General features: G+C 45.4%; 1 protein-coding gene across 12 annotated transcripts in view; it reads right to left on the minus strand.

Annotated features, from left to right (window-relative positions):
- Positions 1 to 304: 304 nt before the first annotated feature.
- The window catches only part of DCTD (dCMP deaminase), a 112,414-nt gene continuing 93,033 nt past the window's right edge, over positions 305 to 19,685 (minus strand). For 5 of the 12 annotated variants that reach the window (XM_010953320.3, XM_074353416.1, XM_074353417.1 and 2 more), the window contains 2 exons: positions 19,371 to 19,467; positions 16,715 to 18,062 (listed from right to left, as the gene is read on the minus strand). In XM_010953320.3, coding sequence (XP_010951622.2) covers positions 17,984 to 18,062; positions 19,371 to 19,467 — 176 coding nt within the window. In that variant the 3' untranslated portion in view covers positions 16,715 to 17,983. Of the gene's footprint in view, positions 3,649 to 6,580; positions 6,754 to 7,047; positions 7,142 to 7,556; positions 7,690 to 16,714; positions 19,045 to 19,370; positions 19,468 to 19,685 lie in introns of those variants that run through there. The other 7 variants (XR_012502423.1, XR_012502422.1, XR_012502424.1 and 4 more) reach the window with 7 other exon arrangements.

Raw genomic sequence — 19,685 nt, forward strand, 5'->3', positions numbered from 1 at the left:
CGGGCGCAGTTTACCTGGACAGGAAGCCAGGCACATTCCCCGCCGCCCGCCATCTCTGCACCCACCGTCTACCTCCCCTCCATCCGAGGCCACATCCTGGCCATATCAGGATTCACATTCAGAACTGAGATGGTCCGTTATGGGGACTCATACTTCTTCTGTGAAATAATGTTCGATTTCGATGACTGACGTGAGAGTGAAGACTGGCTTTGTCATTTCTGTTACATAAATTGGATGAGCTAAAATCTGCAGCTCCAAGGTTTTAATAAAATATGTACTTAAAAGAGGTAGACAATATAAAATATGCTGGCAAATAAATCTTTTAATATGATTTAAACATAATTAAACATTTGAGCTGTTTATGTAAAGATGTGTGAAGAGATACAGAGTGTTTCAAAATTCTTTTAGGGGCTCTACAGGCAAAAAGATTGGGGCCACTGCCTGATTCACAGGTGAGGGGCTCAAGAGGGCAGGAGGACCCCAAATACCAGAGGAGGGAGGACACCAGATGCCAGCCATTCATGATGACAAGAGACAAGCAGACAAGCTGAGGAGGATGAATTAGCGAGAGGTGCACAGAGAGGACAAGACACCCTGTCATAGAGAGATTACCTAACATGAATAGTAGCTCCTCCCCCATTTCCTGTCCATTGCGTATTTCCAAGGTGTTTCTTGGCATTTCTCCTTGTGTTTGCAGAGCCCAGAGAAGTAATGGGCTTTTTAAAAAAGAAAGGAAAGGTGTTCAAAAGACTGAGGAAAGAATTCTGAGCTTGCAGAGAGGATGAACCAGAGAAATCAAGTCTTTGAGCAATTAAAATAAATAATAAATAAATAAATAAATTAGTTATTTCTTTAAAAAATCTTGAGGGTAGAAAACTAGGCTTTTTTCCAGGAGTTCCATGAATTCAGGGAGACCCTCAAGTCGGGTAAGAAACCAATTACATCTTTATCCTCACTAACCTCTAGCTGAAATTTAGCATTTCCTTTCATTATAAACGCGGGTGCTGAACCACGGCAGTGTTAGCAGTGTCTGTGGTTTATTCCCAATAGAAATCACAGATGTTTTCATATCTAGTTGCTGCAAATATCTCAAAATATTATTTACCCTATCGCTGTTTCAAAATTATGGTGGTTATTAAACCCAGGCTGGATCTTGTTATTTAACTCATTAATTTTAAAAAGTACATATTTTCTCTATCACAAGTGAGTTTTAAAAACATTTTGATGATTGTACGTCAATACAACTGCTTTCCATTGTAATCCTCCGTATCTTATTTTATGCATTTAAAAATATTGTTCTGGGAAGGGATCCATAGACTGCCAAAGGGGTTCTTGGTCCTCTGAAAATTTAAGAATCCCTGCTTTAAAACCACACTTGGAAAAATCTTTGTGTGGGTTTCTGGTGACAGCAGCTAAAGAGGGAAAAAGCAGCAGCTACACTGGAGAATGGCAGGAGGCGAGGCTGAGGACAGGAAACAGCCCTGGGAGACTTGCTGGTCACACTCTGGGTCTCAGTGAAGGAGCGGCCTGTCCTGGGTTTCCCAGGAGGACCAGCCTCAAACCTGGTGACTAAGCACACAGGCCCCCATCTTCTAACACAGACTCAAGTCCTAGAAATGCCCCTGGAGAAAGCGACCCCAGCACCCGAGGCTTCTCACAAAAATCTCAACCACGTGGACCCACACGGTGTTCTAACCCAGCAAGGACCCAGGATGGCAGAAGTGAGTTTGAATCCCATTCATCAGTCTCCTCTCAGCTTTTGTGGGGTCCAGCGTCTGAGATCATCCAACAGGGCGGGCGTCCACTTTACCTCTGCCCTGGACCAGGAAATAAGCCATAAATAAGCACCTCCAGAAGTCAGACAGCCTGGACCTATCAAAATAATTCAGTGCAGCCAGCAGCATGAATTACCTGCTAACACAAAGTCATTTTATTCCCACATTCCCCCCCAGAGGAAACAGGGGAAGCTCATTTTTCTGGCAGGAAGGGAAAAGGGGAAGCCGTTTTTCTTGGGAGGCCCTGGGGAGCAATGGAAAGACCATGAACTTGGAGGTCCGAGCTGGGTTTGAATTCAGGCCCAGGGAGAGTTAATAAACATTTGCACACCGGAGTCTCCTTGTCTATGAAATGATGCTGACCCACCAGATGGCAGGAGGCTGGAAAAGCCCACCAGCTTCCTCTTCTTCCTTCCTCCACAATAAAATAGAGGAGTCCTTCCCCAAGAAAAGGCAGCAAGAGGTGTCTTCTCCAGAGGAAAGACTACAGAACTAATAAAATTGTGTGCTGGTTAGGAGCCAAGCCCATCTTTCTCTTTCTTTCATCAAACTTGAACTTCCTCCTCAAGGTTGTGTGCCTCTCTCTTCTGCCAGAAATCTCTCAGGTTTCCTCTCTAGAATCGATCAGACCTTGGGGAGCAGCTAAGATTTGGAATGCCACAAAGCAGAGCATCTGTCTCACACGCCTGTCAGAAGCAGGGGGCTTCAGAAACTAGGGTCCCCAAGACTGCCTGGAGGGAGGGGACAGTGGGCTCAGAGCTCCCAAGAGCTTCAAGTAGGGGGGTTAAGAGGTCCAAGATTTGTTGACTGGGGTGAGCAGAGCTCCCCCCAAATTAAGGCACCACAATTTTGCCAGCTTTGGATCTCTGCTGGCAAATAATGATGTTTTTTGTTTGTTTGTTTCTTGGGTTTTTTGTTTGTTTTGTTTTCGTTTTCGTTTTTCAGTTTTATGAGGTAGAATTCTTACAATTTGACTGCACATATACAATATACTGTATGTAAATACATATACACAATATACTGTACATACTTTTAAAATGTACATATATGTACTGTTCATTGTTTCTAAGAACGTTTAGAGCTTTAGCTTTTTAAACTTACATAGTTATCAAAGGATTAAAGCCAACCATAAAATAAGAATTAATTCAGAAAGATACATACACCCTACTATTAACAGCATCATTATTTATAATTGCCAAGATATGGAAGCATGATGATGTGTTTTTAATCAGTCATCACAAATTCAGTTTTCTTATTTTCCCTTCAAAGTATGAATTCATAGTAAAATATCTGAGAGTCCCTTTGGCGTCTTCTGTTTATTTTTCTCTTCCCATTCAAATGAAAATAATTTTCACCTCCCATTGGAGGACACTTTTCGAAGTGGATTTTCATTAGGTGCCCTGATGGGCGTCTGAGTTCATCACAGGGAAACACACCTGGCCACATACTTCCAGGTGCCAGCACCGTCTCCTTCCAGGTCCCGCAACACTGGCCAGCTCAAGTTGCTCTTCTTTACATCTCAGGTTCTTGTGAAGTGTCTTTGGTTTTGTTGCTTTATTTTTAATACTTTTGCCAGCAAAGATCTACAGTCTTTTTGAACCCTTTTTTGGATTGCCCCTTGGTCTGCTCCCCTTGGACCATCATATTCATGGTTTATTTGGAAACGAAGCTTTGTGATCCTGTGGAATCCACAGTCTTCGCCCTCTTTGTGGAACAAGTACTCGGCTTATTTATTTAGGCTGCGAGATGCCCCTGCTTTCATCCAGGGGCTGTCGCTTTGCAATTCTCGGTTCCTAAAACTGGAAGAGATGGTCTGTCGGGTTTAGTTGCTCCTTCTTATCCTGATCTCATTGTGTTATTATTCCCTGTTTCTCTTTAAAAAAAAAAAAAAAAAAAAAAAAGCTTTATTGAAATATAGTTCGCATGCCATGCAGCTCACCTATTTAAAGTGTACAATTCAGTGTTTTTTAGTATATTCACAGAATTTGTGCAAACATCACAACCATCAATTTTGAAACATTCTCATCCGTCCAAAAGGACTCCAATGCCATTAGCAGTCTCTCCCCATTTCCTCCCCACCTGCCCTCACCCCCACCCTCCAGGCAACCACTGATCTATTTCTGTCTTTATAGATTTCCCTATTTTGGATATTTCATAGAAATGGACTCCTACAATATGAGGTCTTTTGTAACTGTCTTCTTTCACTTAGCATAGTGTTTTCAAGGTTTATCCATATTATAGCCTGTATCAGTGCTTAATGTCTTTTCATTTCTGAATAATATGTGGACATACCACCTTTGATTTATCCATTCATCAGCTGAGGGCATTGGAGCTGTTCTAACATCTCTTCCCACCTTTTGCATCCAAGTCCTGTAGATTCTCCATCCTGTTGTAGCTTTTGGACCTGTTTTCATTCTTCTATAACCTCTGTGGCTAAAGTTAGGTTCCTACTATTGTTTGCCTGAACTTCACAAGACCCCCTAACTGCTACCTCCCTTTCCCCATGGAAACTTTTCTAAAATGCAAATAATGGATTTAAAAATTACAATACCACTACTGATGCAGTGAAATAATGCACTCATATGTTGCTGGTGGGGTAATAACTTTCACAACCTTTTTGAAAGGCAATTTGGCCATCTGTATTGAGAGCCATTAAAAAAAAATACAGCCTTTGACCCAACACTTTCAGTTGCAAGAATCATTTTTGTAAAGAAGCAATCAGAGATACAGAGAAAGATTTATGTGTGAGAATGTTCTCTGCATCGTTCATTCATTCACTTACTTATTCAATAAATCTTGACTGCTCACTGCATAGAAGGCACTGCTATTATACTTTTAATAACTAAATATTGAGGGGACATAAGAATTGTCCAGTTAGAGGGAATTGGTTAAATAAATTTACTTACAGTAATATGATAGAATACTATGTAGTCATTAAATACCATGCTTTTTGAAGGTTAGTCAATGACATGGGGAAATCCATATTAAGGGGAAAAAGCCAGTTTCAAAGTAGTATATAAAGAATAATCCCAGCTTTGACTGTGATATGTTTATACAATGGAATACTATTCAGCCATAAAAAATAATAAAATAATGCCACGTGCAGCAACATGGATGGACCTAGAGAATGTCATTCTAAGTGAAGTAAGCCAGAAAGAGAAAGAAAAATACCATATGAGATCTCTCATATGTGGAATCTTAAAAAAAACAAAACAGAAATACAAAACAGAAACAGACTCAGGCATAGAATACAAACTTGTGGTTGTCAAGGGGGCAGGGGTTGGGAAGGGACAGACTGGGGTTTCAAAATTTGTAGATACTGACAGGCATATGCAGAATAGATAAACAAGATTATACTGTCTAGCACAGGGAAACATATACAAGATCTTGTGGTGGCTCACAGCGAAAAAAAATGTGACAATGAATATATGTATGTTCATGTATAACTGAAAAATTGTGCTCTACACTGGAATTTGACACAACACTGTAAAATGACTATAACTCAATAAAAAAAAAAGTTAAAAAAAAAGAATAATCCCAGCTTTGAAAGGAGAAGTACACACACCCACTGAAAATAGTAACAGTGGCTATCTCTAGGAAATAAGATTATGAGTGATTTTTATTTTTCAGACCGTGTTTGTATATATTTCCGATTTTTAACAATAAACAGGAAAAATAAATATGACCTTGCCTCCATTCTACATAAAACCCATCAACAGTTCTTCCTCACTCGTGAGTAACTGCTCCAGCATCCCCTCCCACCAGCATCTCCAAAACCCTGCCACTTCCCCCATTGTAGCTTGTGAAGTAGCCACGTCCACCTGCCATTTTAGAGAACACGGGAATCTTCCCCACCTTGGGACCCCTCCCCACCGGCACTGCCCCTCCTGCACTGCTTCTCTCTGTCTTCATTCACTCGACAAACACTTACGGGGCTGCCACTTCCGTGCCAGCAAGGACACAAGGGTCAGGATGGCAGACAGAGTCTGAATGAGCTGATGATCATAATGTTCTCTGCTTTCTAGGATTAACTGAGAATCCAATGAGGACAGAAATACGTAAAGCTTCTAGCAACTGGCTTATGGGTTTCTGTTAAATTATATAAAGTTGCTTTCTGATATTGGGGCTGAAGAGCAGTTAATAGGAAAGTAAATGTCGAAAATGTGTCACTAGGCACTTAAACTTAAGCTGAGGACCTGAGCTGGGTGCCTCCTCAGTGCACGACTCCACCCACCCTGGCTGAGGTTTTAAGCCTGTGACCCTCAGGAGCCTTGTCTCACTCACGTCATATCCCCCATGGGGCCTAGAACGTAACTATTTAGCTCAACAAATATGTACTGAGTACCTTCTGTGTGCCAGGAACTGTGCTGGATGCCCAGGCTACACAGTTGGCCAGAGGGACCCAATTTTTGGCCTCACGGGCATGACATCACTAAATAGAGAAGAAGTGACCGGAGTCCAGACGGGTGAGACTCAGTGCCCTGAAGGGGGCTGTGCTTTGGGTGGTATGAGTGTGTTATTTGCCTCGGAAAACGCCTAGCCCAGAACTCCGGCTTTGGTGTAATTTTGAGAGAAGACGGTACTTTCTTAAGATGCCCCTGATTTTCCGTGCTGGCTTCTGTGGACAGCAATACAGCTTCACATTTGTGAAATTCGCTAAGCACGGTCCACTCTAATGCATCGTAAGGCATTTTGTGACATCCTGGCAGCTCTGTTACAGATCGTTCTTCCAACCAGGAGAAAAAAAATAACAGCCCAGGAACAGAGCGGTGTGGGTTCTCGGCAAGTTTCCATTCTACCCTCACCTGGAGCTGTTAACCATCACCTTGCTGCTTTCCTGTCCCCAAGATGCCGCTTCCGAGACCACGTGAGTTTCCTGGTGAGCCGCCCTCTCTCGGCCCTGGGATGGATGGCCATTCAACAGAATGCCAGCTTTTTCTACCCTCCCAGCCAACTAGGAGGCTTGACTTTCTGTCCCCTGGGGAAAGTGACAGGAGAAAGCCTTTGTAGATGCTTGTGTTCTCAGATCTCGTGTCATGGGCACTGCTTTCCCGGCGAACAGACGCTGAGTGCACCCTGCCCTTCACCGTGGGGGCGACCTTGGTGGCTCAAGTCCAGGTACTGGTCAAAGGGCCACAGCGATGAATGTGGACACCCGGGGTGCACGGACAGATCCAAGCACCAGGACGTCCCTGGTCCTGCCCAGAAGGTGCCGGGGTTACCTCCCCTCCACCTGCTGGCCCTCCTGACCTCAGACGTGCCCTTTACTCACTGAGCTCCGGCCTTCCGTGCCACGTGTCCTCTTTTCCTGGGATCAGCATCTCTTCTTGGCTTAGATTCTCCCTCTTGCCTGTGTGTCCTGGACCCTGGGAGGGGATCAAGAACGATGGAAGAGGACGATATGGCCATGGGGTCTGCGAGGACCGATCTGGCCTATTTTGAAATGTAAATTTGGTTTTAAGTCATAAAAAGGCTATAAAAACCTTACACTAAAGAAGGAAAACTATCCATTCGGGGGCCTAATCCTGGCCCCGTTCTGCCCGGCTTGGCTCTCTCATTATACTTGTATAATACAGTATGGTTTCTATTCAGCCTTTCCTTCCTGTTTTTATACTTTTTCTCGCTTCACTGACTTTATTATCGGCAGGATTTTGCAGCGTTTTTTTTTAACACAGCCATAAATACTATTCAATTCAACAAATGCATACAAATGGTTTCCATTAGAATTTTAATCTACTCTCAAAATGAAAGAAAAGCTTAATATAAATCTTTTTAAATTACCAGAACATAAACGCAGACTGGGACAGCTCCACCTCGACTGCGCACAAGGGGTCACATCCCGCTGTCCCCGCTCATAAATTAATTGAGGTCTCTCGCCGCCGTCAACGAACAGTGCATCCCAGAAAGATCATATCTGTCAAGATTTCAGATTGGTTTCCCTCAGACTTTGTAAAAGTCACAGCTTACAATACGTTCATTATGCGATGAGAATGGCTGTCTCCCCAACTGGAAAGAAATAGGTGTTTTTGTTCTGTTGGACCAAGATTTACAGAAAGCAATTTTCCTCCATGCAGGAGATACGGCAAACCTGCTGGAGAAAAAAATGTCATTTCACAACTTCTTTCATTTCATCACCTTTTTTACGGCGAGATGTAGATTCTGTCTCCTGTGCGAATGGGCTGCGGTGACATTCAATGGCTAAGTGGGGTAGTCACCACTGAGTGCAGGGGCTGAGCATGCCTCCCGCCTCCAAGAGGTTGTCCTGTCTGGAAAGGTCCTACCGCGCCTGCTAGCCCGAGGGAGTGAACGTCTGAGCCGCTCAAGCCCTCGACCAAACTTGAACTTACGAACTCGTTTGAGGCCCTTCAGTCCTTCGCCACCAGTGGAAGTGGCCTCAGTTTCCCTCTGGTTCGCTGAGCCCCAAACCACTCGCTCCATCCTTGGCCGACGTCAGTGCACTCTCAGGAGGACGGCTGAAGGGCAGAGTTTGGGCTGAGGTTGTTTTTTTTTTCCTTTCCATTTCCTCGTGTCATAACCTAATGCTGTTCTAGCAAAGCCTCTGCATATTAAATTGCCTTTTAGCCACGGGGAAGGGGGTGGCATGATCCGTGGAGAAGAGGCCCCTCATGTAAATGTATGATGGGCTGACACTCTCCCTGGAGGAGAAAGGGCGAGATGAGCCCGGGGACCAGGGTCAGTAAGCCCCGGGAAACGTCACTCTCTACAGCCACTTCTTTCTCCTTGAGTCAAGAGCCACTGTTCCGGGCTCCTCGCCTGCAGCGGCCCTGTTCCAGGCTGTCACCGCCTGTGCTCTGGGCCATGGTGGGCAGCATGGCTGTGGAGGTCTGGGGAGCTGCACACGGAAGCACTTTGGAGCCTGAGAGCATCTCTGAGGGTGGAGTACCAGACAAGAAAGCGAAGATGAAACGAAATCTCTCTCCTACCAAGGGGACAAGCCTGGGCCTCGGGCAGCCGTCCGTACTGATGTCTCCCACCTGGGCAGCCACTTAGCTGATCCTGGTGGGGAGGGCAGGGCCACTGGAAAGCCTAGTGGGGCATCGTGTCTCTGGGCTGGTGAGACTCTTGCAAATCTTTCTACAAATGATGGTCTCTATCCACATAAAGTGGCAGAGCGGCCTCTTGGCTGTGCTGCGTGGCGCTGGCTGCTCCAGCGCTTATTTCTTGATTCTTCGCCCGTTGGCTTTCCATTCGCAGTGACCCCAAGCCTGCACAACTGCAATTACTAAGTGAGAATAGAAATTCGTCTCTGCCTCGAATTCTCAGGAAAACGGGGTCCAGAGCGAGCCCAGGTTCCCCACATTGTCGTGTTATGATTGTCTTTCTGCCACGCGGGCAAGACACCTGGCCAAGCCCAGGTTGCTGAGGGGCGTTCCCGGAGGGGAGGTGTCTGCAGTGCAAGGTCCTAGGGTCCTGGGTGAAACAGGAGTCTTCCTGAGACAGTCCAGGACCCTCGGGCAGAGAAGTGGCGCCAGGAGGAACCAAGGTGTAAAGCAGGAAGCTGAGTACGTGCTTCCTTGGATTCTTGGGTTAAGTGCAAAGATGGCTGGGGACCACGTGACTACAGAAACAGACAGAGCAGGGCGGAGTGGGGAGGGGGTTAAGTCAGGAGGACAGCTCAGAAGTTCACCCAAAATGTTGAGAAAATTCACGCTGTGGCCCCTGATGACCACTCCAGGGGCGGGGCGGCTTTTCGGGTTTTATTGTTCATTGTGGCAAAGCACATACAACATAAAACTGACCTTCCTAATCATGTGTAAGTGTACGGTTCAGTGTCTTCACACTGGTGTGCAGCCCACCTCTAGAACTTTTTCATCTTGCAATCTCTCATCTCTCTGAGCCTCCAGTCACCCTCACTATGGACTTGTCCCCCGACCTGCTCACTAACTCTTGGAAAACCAGTGGCTCTCCCTCCCTTCCATCCTCACTGGCCCCAATTACTGTGCAACTCTGAGTCCACACTGTGTCTCCAAAGCTGGAACTGCCCTGTCCCCCAGCATGTGCCCCACCCCAGGAAAAGATGAGTCCAGTGTCTGGAACTTAACAATCTGCCCCCACTGCTCCTGGTCTGACCATGATCAGCCCTACTCTAAGATAAGAAAGCTTCTGAGGGTCATTCCGTAGGGGCATCATTCACAGAGAAACCATAGGATGGTGCTCCCAGGCACCACAGGACATGACCCCTGCCAGGCAGACTACTGGGAGCTATAACAGTAACTGGGGGGTGAGGTTGCAGCAGGGTGGGGAGTCAGGTTGAGTCTCTCTGAAGAGTAAGACTTGAGCTAGTTCAGTGATGCGACGAGCGGATGGGAGGACACTCCCATCCAGGAAGAAGAAATAGAGAGTCTTGCCGCAGTCTGACCTGGGAAAGAACGTTCAGGAAATGCAACAGAGGCCAGCAAGGCCAGAGCATCAAGAATAGGAGGGTAAGAGGGAGGCTAGAAATCCAGCCGTGGGTGGAAAGCTGCAGAGAACGGTACCCACGTGCCTGCTTTAGCTCATGCCACTTAGCCCAGTATCCTGGCGCGGGCTCAGAGTTGGGAAGCTGTGTTCTCATCCCGGCTCTCCCTCTAAAGCTGCAGAAGTCTGCGCACGTGGAAGTTCAAGAAGGGACGATCGTGAACTCTAATGTTCTTTAGCAACAACTGCGTGAAGCTGCTCACCCATGAACGCAGATTCACCCGGAGCCACAAGACTCCGAGCACACAGGCACCACGCTTGCATTTCAACAGCCTAGAATCCTCCCCTGCAAACCCACTGCCGTGCCTGCGAGAGTGGAAGTCTGCCAGCCGCAGCCGGGGGACACTAACAACTCACTTGGCCAGTGAGCAGTGTCACGGTTGTGTCCAAGCGAGGACAGGCAGGAGGAGAGAGCGGTAACAGGCAGGACGCCCACTCTCAGACAATGAGGCTCTGAGTCCTGACTGAGCAGGAGTCTAAATTGAAACATCATCCCAGTTCAGCAGAGTGATCGCACGAAAGCAAGTTGGAAAAGCATCAGACAGCAGGTACCAGGGAGGGCTGCCCGCGCCCGAGGCTCCAGCCAACTTCCTAATTGGACCAAATCACATCGAGCGTTCGGAAGCACCAAGTTCACTGGCTGCACCATCGCCGGGGGCTGAATCAGCTAATCCCTTACTCAATTAAACAGGGTTCCCCAGGCGGCATGGAGGGGTCGGGGGACTGACTCTTGTGATCCTCTCTGGCTCTGAGACCCGCTTCCAGGCTGCAAAGCGCAGAGCTTGGAGCTCACATCCAGGCCTCCACCTCCGCGGCTCCTCGCCACATGCACCCCGGACCCTATTTAACCCGTGGGTTCTGTGATGGGAGAGGACCGCTGCACGCTGAATCCTATCCGTGCCTGCACACCCGTTACTCAGTGAGAATGTGCCATGATGTTTGGCAAAGAACTCCCCTCTTTGGTGGCGGGGGGGGGGAGCCTGGGGGGGTAGGCACATGTCACAGTGCTGCTCAGTACCTCCTTTCTGTGAATTTCACAAGCCGGACCTGCCTTTCAGAACCTTCCCTCTTAAAACTGCTTAATCAAAACGTGCAGCGAAGATTGTATTCGGCAGCCAAGGGCTGGATTTACTCACGGGTGCATATCTGCCGGGCACGTCTCTTAACCCAGTTTGCCCCTTCCTCCCGCTTGTCGTGGGCGTGACATGGCGCCAGCCTGCCTCGGTGAGCATCACTGGGGATATAGCTGAAAAGTGCGGTGATGGGTCGCAGCGGACTTCGTCATCATCAGTTTGTGATATTTGGAGCTGCACGGAAACCCGGCTGTACCTCCCCCCACCCCGACTCGCGTCCCGCTCTTCAAAGTCAGAGCAGCTGGGGAAGCACTGAAGTCAGTGCCATCCTCTCCTCCAATTCTGTCTCATAAAACAAGGTCACAAAACATGCAGAGAACACGCTCACAGTGTGGACTTTCCCCTAAACGATACTTTTCTGATCCATTTTATTAAGAAAATTAAATAGTTGATCCATTTGAACTCTCATTAATAGACAGTAAATGTGCCTTATTATAAAAATGCTAATAAATCATTGGGTTTTTAAAAAATTAACCACTCAATGGTTAACAAATTAAATGTAAATAATTAATGCTGATATTCCTAGAGAGGGATCACAGAGGGTGGTACATTACAGACCCTGTTTTTATTTTGCTTGGTTTTAAACAAAAGGAGCCCATGCTGGCTGTGGCTGGTGCCTCTCTGGCCCCCTTCCAGAAGGCAGCGAGCGTCTCGGGGCAGCTGACTGGGCTGGGGCAGCAGGATGGAGAATGGCCGGGCTACCTGGGCTGCCGGGCGAGTCCGTGACCTCAGCCTCATTAGTCCTGGCTCTAACCAGCCGCGCTAATCAGCGCTGACATGTGTTGTCTAAATGGTGATGCTCTGTCACTTATGGCCTCTTCTAGGGCTGCCGTAGGTAATTAAAGGCACCAACTCTACAATGAAGACGGCCAACAAGTCTCATCTGGGGTTAGACAGAAAACCCACTGTCCAAATTCCATGGAAAAGAAGCAAGAAACAAGCAGGCCCCAGAAGGTGGTCCCAGTCTTCATTAGAACCCAGACGCTACCTTTCCAGCAGCCTGCCTGGACCACTGATGGACGAGGGCCGAACATTCCATCCTCCTGAAATACGCTGCTGTGACTTGACTCCATCCAACACCTCTTATTACATTTTAACACAGGGGCATTAAGTAAGAAGGGACACTGTCATATTCTAATTTACAAAACCCAGACAGGCTGCTTGATCGGTTCAGCTGCAGCTAACCAAGCCAGCCTGCTTTATATTGCGAGCTGGTCTATTTTTAATTCCCTTAAAGTAGTGATAAGAGTCACACCTTGCATACTCGCTATGATATTGCAGGAGATAAAATTACAGGTGAGGAGGGAAGGACCAACGCTTAAACAATTTGTTTGTTCGTTTTTCTCTCAGGCAATGTCACCCATATTTTGTGGCCCATATCATTAGCAACAGCGTGGTGGCCTCTGCTACTGAACTTGAAATGCAAGTACCCTGACAGCCTCCCTTGCAGCTAAGGGGGCCATATGACCCACTTGTGGCCAATGAGACATAAGGGAATATTTGCTGGGAGCTTCGGGGAAAGTTTCTGCTTTCTTGATAAAAAAGGACAGGCAAGGGTTGGGGTACAGCTCAGTGGCAGAGGGCATGCTTAGCAGGGACAGGTCCTGGGTTCACTCCCCAGTACCTCCACTAATAACAACAAAAGTAGGGACAGGCATAAGAGAAGTCTCTTGCTTACCCCACCTCCCACCTCCTTCTTCTTGAACTTAATGGGGATGCTTGGAGCTCGAAAAAACAAACTTGAAGACATAATGCAAAAGATAGTCAAGTAAAAAAATAAAAAAAAATTTAAAAAGCCTAGATCTTTGCTGACATCATTGAGCAGCTGAAATAACCCCAACAAATGCTTACCTCTGTATTTATGATGTGAGAAAAACATATTATTGGCTTAGGTCACTGAGAGTCAGGTGTCTGCTACTTATAGCTGCATATATTACTGATGCTTGCTTATTCGGGAAAAATGGGGGGGAGGCATGAGAATAAATACAAAATGCATCACTGTGCAGAACAAGCAATTCAGTAACAAAATGCCCATCTAAAACCTGGACCCTGTGGCATTCTGAACAACACTAGAGACATAACAATTTTCATTAACTTAAAGAATCCCTGTGACAGTAAGCATTGTACAGTGATTTCAGACCTAAAAAGGTCAAGACATCCTCTAATCAGATGGGTTTAAATAGAAACATCATCTCTGGGGTCCTGCCAAGAGCGTATACCATTTTCAACTTCCTAATCCAAGACCATGTAGAAGAATGCTTTAACTGAAACACAGACGTTAAAAATAAGACATTTAATAGTAATCTCCCTTCTCTCTCAAAGATAAATGTGCCCATTAACCCTGGATGCTAACAGAAAGATTTCTGTCTCCTGCATTTTGTTTGACCATATTTTTTGAAGCTGTTCATGAGGAAATCAGCATGAAAATGATTTAGGAAGTTGGCTTCTGACCAGCCACTTCATTGAATTAAAGTGCAATCAGGTTCATTGCTTTTAAATGGAAATGTTAAATGTGTATTAAATACATCTATGTGAGGTATTATGCAAAGATGTGGGTGGGACGGGAGGCAGTGGGCACAAAGATACACAGAACACACATGCTCTTTGTGGAGTTAATCATCTAGTTAGAGCAGGAAGAGATCATTGTGAAAAGTTAAATAAAATGTCTCAATAACAGTCCCAGACAGTAGCAGAGATGTCATAAAACAGTGCACGATTCATTGCCAACAAGACTGTTGCCGACAATAACTGTTGTAGGATTTCGGGATGAAATAAATCACTTCCAGCTGAGGAAGGCCTGGGGAGACTTTACAGAGAAGGCAAGATCCCAGCTCAGTCTTGAAAGATACGTAGAAACCTGTGAGTGGGCAAAGGAAGCACATTAAGAGCCTCTTATAAAGGCTGATTTAAAAAAAAAAAAAGTAAGGACTGTCCAGGATGTCTGGGCGACAGGTGTAGGCAGGGAGGCAGTCAGGGGCCCACGGAGATGATGCCAGGTTGTAGAGGAACATGAGACCTTCTAAAGAAAATGGCAGCCAAGAGTCCATCAGAGATGCATGGATAAAGGAAATGTGATGTACAGTGGACCATAATTCAGCTTTCAAAACGAAAGGAATTCTGACACATGCTACAATATGGATAAACTAAACACCTGGCATACAGGAAGCTTAGATCCCTGGTCGTACAGGCCAGAATTTTTATTCAAGCTCTTCTCAATTTTTTTTTTTTAATGCTGTTCCCTTATTTTGCTTAATTTTTAATTTAGGAGGAAATGGCTAATATCTTAGATCACTTACACTTCAGAAGTCTTTAAGGACAGACTCTTTGAAAAAGAAGAAAAGCAGAAAATGTGTCAGGGAAATGGAGTTCTTATCATTTCACTCAGAAATTTTGCCTTTTAAATGGAGTTCTCCCACCAACAGTTCCATGAGAGACGGCTTCCTTATTGTCATGTATTACCCGTGACGGGCAGCAACACTGCCTCAGATACAGTCCCCTGTCACAATTATCCAGCGGAGCCTGCAAGGCAAAAGGGGCTCAAAATGCCTTGCTTCTGGAATGCTTTTCCCAAAGGCAGCAGTTCAGAGCAAACCTCTATTAAGTGGAACACTGATATCTACAGAGTTCTCCGGACGGAAGATTGTACTATTCCTGGAGTGATACCGAAAACTAAGACAAAATTACTTACACTCCAGTCACCGGAAAGTCACATTCAGCAACACGGTCTACACGTGGAGGGCGTATATACACACACCGGGAGCAACACCACCATGTGACCACCCACCCACCCACAGACTGTCAAAGACATGCTTCTTTCTAAGCAAGGATCCTTCCTGTTAACCTCCTCCCAAACAAGGAAAGAAAAAAAAATTTTTTTTTCACTACAACCCAACATAACAAAATGAGACAAAATATAAGATAGTATCAAAATCAAAATTAAATCTAGTCATCCCTTGGGATCCTGAGGGATTGGTTGCAACCCCTACAGATACACAAATCTGCAGATGCTCAAGTCCCTTAAATAAAATATGATGTAGTATTTGCATATAACCTATGAATAGCCTCCTGAGTATCTGAAATCATCTCCAGATCCCTCACGATACCCAGTACAATATAAATGCCATGTAAATAGTTGTAAATACAGTATAAATGCTATGTATAGGCAGACCTTGGAGATATTGTAGGTTCAGTTCCAGACCACCGCAATAAAGCAAGTATCACAATAAATCGAGTTACATGCATTTTTTTGTTTCCGGGTGCATATTAAAGTTATGTTTAAACTATACTGTGGTCTATTAAGTGTGCAACGGCATTATGTCTAAAAAAACAATGCACATATCTTAGTCAAAAAATACTTTATTGCTAAGAAATTCCGCAAGTCATAATCACCCTGCAGTGGTAACACTACAGATCACTGATCATCATCATAAACATTAATAATGAGAAAGTGTGAAATCCTGCGAGAATTATCAAAATGTGACACAGAGATGTGAAATAAGCAAATATGGTTGGGAAAATGGCGCTTATAAACTTGCTCAAAGAAGAGTTGCCACAAGCCTTAAATTTGTAAAAACTGAAGTCAGCGTCCACGGAGCACAATAAAGAGGTCTGCCTGTAAATGCCTAACAAATGCATGTGGCAAATTCAAGTTTTGCTTTTTGGAACTTCCTAGAAATTTTTTTTTTCCTGAATATTTTTGATCCAAGGTTGGTTGAATCCACAGATGTGGAATCCGCGAACACAGAGGGCTGACTGTGCGGATTAGTAGCTCCAAGACTTAGTGACAAACGTGACATAAAAATGACGCTCTCCTCTAAAAGGGACTCACCGACAGCAACTCACCAACAGCAACATAAAAATCTAACATAGTTTCTCTTTAAGTATCTTTACTGATTCCTTTCTTCTACTTACCTTTTGTTTTATGTACTTTGGAGCAGGGGGTTTGGAGGAGATAAAGGAAAAAAAAAAGGAGGAGAGAAAGGGGGATTTAGAGAAACAGTAGAAGGGCAGCAGAAGCCAGAACTGGAGACAGAATTACAGGAGAGAGGAGGCCTGGGACCCATCAGATGGCTGATGACCCACGAGACAGCCACACCTGAGACCGGAGCAGGGCACGCAGGAGAGAGACAGGGAAGAGAGCCCTCCTGCCCATCTTCAATCTGGCCCATAAAGACGCATCGCCCAGCAACCCTGAGGGAGGCACACAGCATCACTCAAACTGTTCTCTGAGCATTAAAACATATGCACTGTGTTCACATACAATACAGAAATGACGGAAGCAGAGAGTCGAACACATAATTATAATATAAAAATGAACATACTTCGGTGTGGCGGACTTTAATAAGATTTTAATAACATTGGTAAGGAGCCAAATTACAGATGCCCCAGAACATGTTGTACAAAACCTCAGAGACAAAATAAAAACTCATAAAAATATAAGAGCACTTTGAAACGGTCATAATCTTTAGGATAAAGAAACCATTTTCTCCACTAAGGTACTGAATGAGTTTAGTAAGAATTAAATGAGATTAAAAGCAAGGTGCACTGCCATGCATTCCCCAAAGCACAGTGATTAGGAAGGTGAGGTTTGTGTCTGGAAAGGCACAGGTGAGCTCCCATCACCAACAGATGTGGAAGAAACGCCTGCAGGCCAGCTGAACTTCCTCCCGGTTCACGTACAGGATGGGAACTAATGACTCCCCTGGTGCAGCGCAACCTTGGAAATGAACGAGGCCGGCACAAGGAGCAGCAGCAACGTGGCCCCGAGTGGGAGAAGCAGGTGCAGGCCCACCGCCCCCATCCACACAGCCCGCCCCACAGCAGGGCGTGGGTTTGGAGACACGGGGAGGCTGGCTGCCTCCTCCGGGAGCAGCTCATTATTTGGATAAACTACCGTGAGAGCTGTGTCACCCACAAACCAAAGGTAAGAAGCAAAAACAACAGGGGTCCCTGCCCCCCTGAGAGACACGGTGCCACTACCCTGTGGGTGGCAGGACAGCAGAAGCAGAGAAAGGCTCCCGAGCTCAGTTACACTCATCGGCTGTCAGGACAGATGTGCTCCCTGTCTAGGACCTTTGGGTGGGTGGGTGGGGTTCCCTCAATTCTCTAAAGCAAATACTTAAATGCTACCATCACATGGGAGCTTTTTCTTCCCAAGGGCATGACGCGTTATGCTTCATTTGGGCCAGATGTTCCGCTCAGGGTGTCTGCTCATCCCAGTGGAAGAGAGCAATTATTCATGTGTCCTTCCAGCCCACGTAGCGTTGAAGAGAGGCTGTGAGGCACAGTGGACGACACGCCCTCCTGCAGAGTCACCAGCGCCCTGAAAACCAGGAGGCAAGGGGGGGCGCCCCGTTCCAGCCCCATGCGACAGGCCACCTATGGCGCCTTTATTTTAAACCTTAAATCAATAGTTTAAATAGATGCTGATCCCATGTGACAGAGGAGACAGGAAGATTTGAGGTTTTATATTCTTCAGATGTCTACTTTTGCCGTCCTGGCTATTAAAAAGTTACGTGTAACTTCAAGATGAAAGGTATTTAGCAGCTTCTTAGCAGAGGATAACCCCAATCTTCTGGAGATTTAATGAGATGTAACTCACGGAAGCTTCTGAGTTGGTCTGCTGTTAATTGAATCAAAGTCAATGACAATCTGGCTGCACTTTGGTGTGAATTTCCTAAACGTTAAGAAACAAAACATAATAAAGATTTTATCCAGTGCGTACTTAAAGCAATTTGTTTACTTTGGCTTAACCTACATTTTCCGTGGGGAGGAAAAAACTTTCCAGGATTCACTTGATATTTTGTCTCTGTAGGAGCCAATTAGAGTGCACCACACCGAGAGGACCACGGACCAGCAAAGACTGAGACCAAAAAAGATGCAGGGGGTGGTTTGGCTCGTGTGTTCTTCAGCTAGCTGAGCACATGAATTACCGGGAAGTCAGAGGATTTCTAACAAGTTAGCTGCACAACACGATATTCAACGACTCATTTTCCCACCAGATTTATCTTATTGTCCAGGACAGTTCCGCAGCCAACTTGGAATCACTCCAAAGCGAAAGAAGAGTACATTTTTTTGTTTTTTTGCTCTCGTACACAGTGAAAACCAACCAGCTCTAGAGAGGAGTCATCCATAAAATCCATGTTCTAAAAATGCAGAAGTAAAATAAACCCATGATATTTCTTCACTCATTGATGTGCCTTCTCAGTTAAAAAGAACACTCGGGACTAAACATACTCTTCTAAAAAAAAAAAAATCAGTAAACAGTAAATATCTAATTAGTATTGTGTAAATAATTTGTGTCTCAAGGTACAACCGTTTAAGAGATTCATTACATATAACCCATATCCCTAATGAAGCATCCAAGGGGCCAGGTGTGTCACCGATGATAAGGACCCCAAACGCTGACCACAAATACTATAAGAGAACTTCTCCAGAAAGCTTTCAGTCTCAAAAGAAGTTTCCACTGGGAACCAAAGGTGGTTGAACTTACCTGCAAGTAACACATCCCGCCCAATCTTTACGTAGCAAAGATAAGCATGAAAATCTCAATGACTTTTTCAAATCTCAGTTTAAACTCCTGTTGTAAAAAGAAGCCCTGGTGTTTCCATCTGGCAGGTTACTTTCGCCCTCAATTATTTATGCCAGAGTCATTACATCTGCAAAGTTTACAAAGGCTTAATGTTAATGTGATGAAACTTGTGAATTTACAAGTTTGTCACTACCAGAATAATCAGTCCAAGCCCTGGAAAGTTACTAACAGGAAAGTGTAGCCATTACACCAACTGTCTTCAGAGACTTCTGCGGCTGCTCGTGAAAATCTATCCTTAGAATAATCTTTAGATCCTTAACCCCCCACATTTAAAAAGGCGCTTCCAAGCGTGGAAGTCAGGCATCACAGGAAGAAATTAAACACCAAGCAAGGTCAACGTGTGTCGTCATCAGGCTTTCAGGCAACCTTTCTCCCCAAGTGCTTTCCACTTACCTGAAGGAAACCCCAGCCATCTCAAACAGGAGCCTGGCCGCCGTCGTCTCAGTGCTGTTGTGGTATTTATCAGACATGAAAATAACTTCTTTTATACCTTAAAAGGCAACCATGGAAGACACCTCATTATATGCACGTACAGACACCGCAACAGACATGCGGGCAGCAGCCCGGGTAGTGTCTGATCCATCACCTTTCTCTGAGTGTGCAGGCAGACACCGTCCACTTACTGAAATAGGTGTCTGCTGCTTTCAAACACAGCAGAGGACAGATTATATTTAATCTGCCCTCCAGTCTTTATGGATTTTTTAAAAA

This window comes from Camelus bactrianus, chromosome 26, assembly GCF_048773025.1.
Source record: "Camelus bactrianus isolate YW-2024 breed Bactrian camel chromosome 26, ASM4877302v1, whole genome shotgun sequence".
NCBI lineage: Eukaryota > Metazoa > Chordata > Mammalia > Artiodactyla > Camelidae > Camelus > Camelus bactrianus.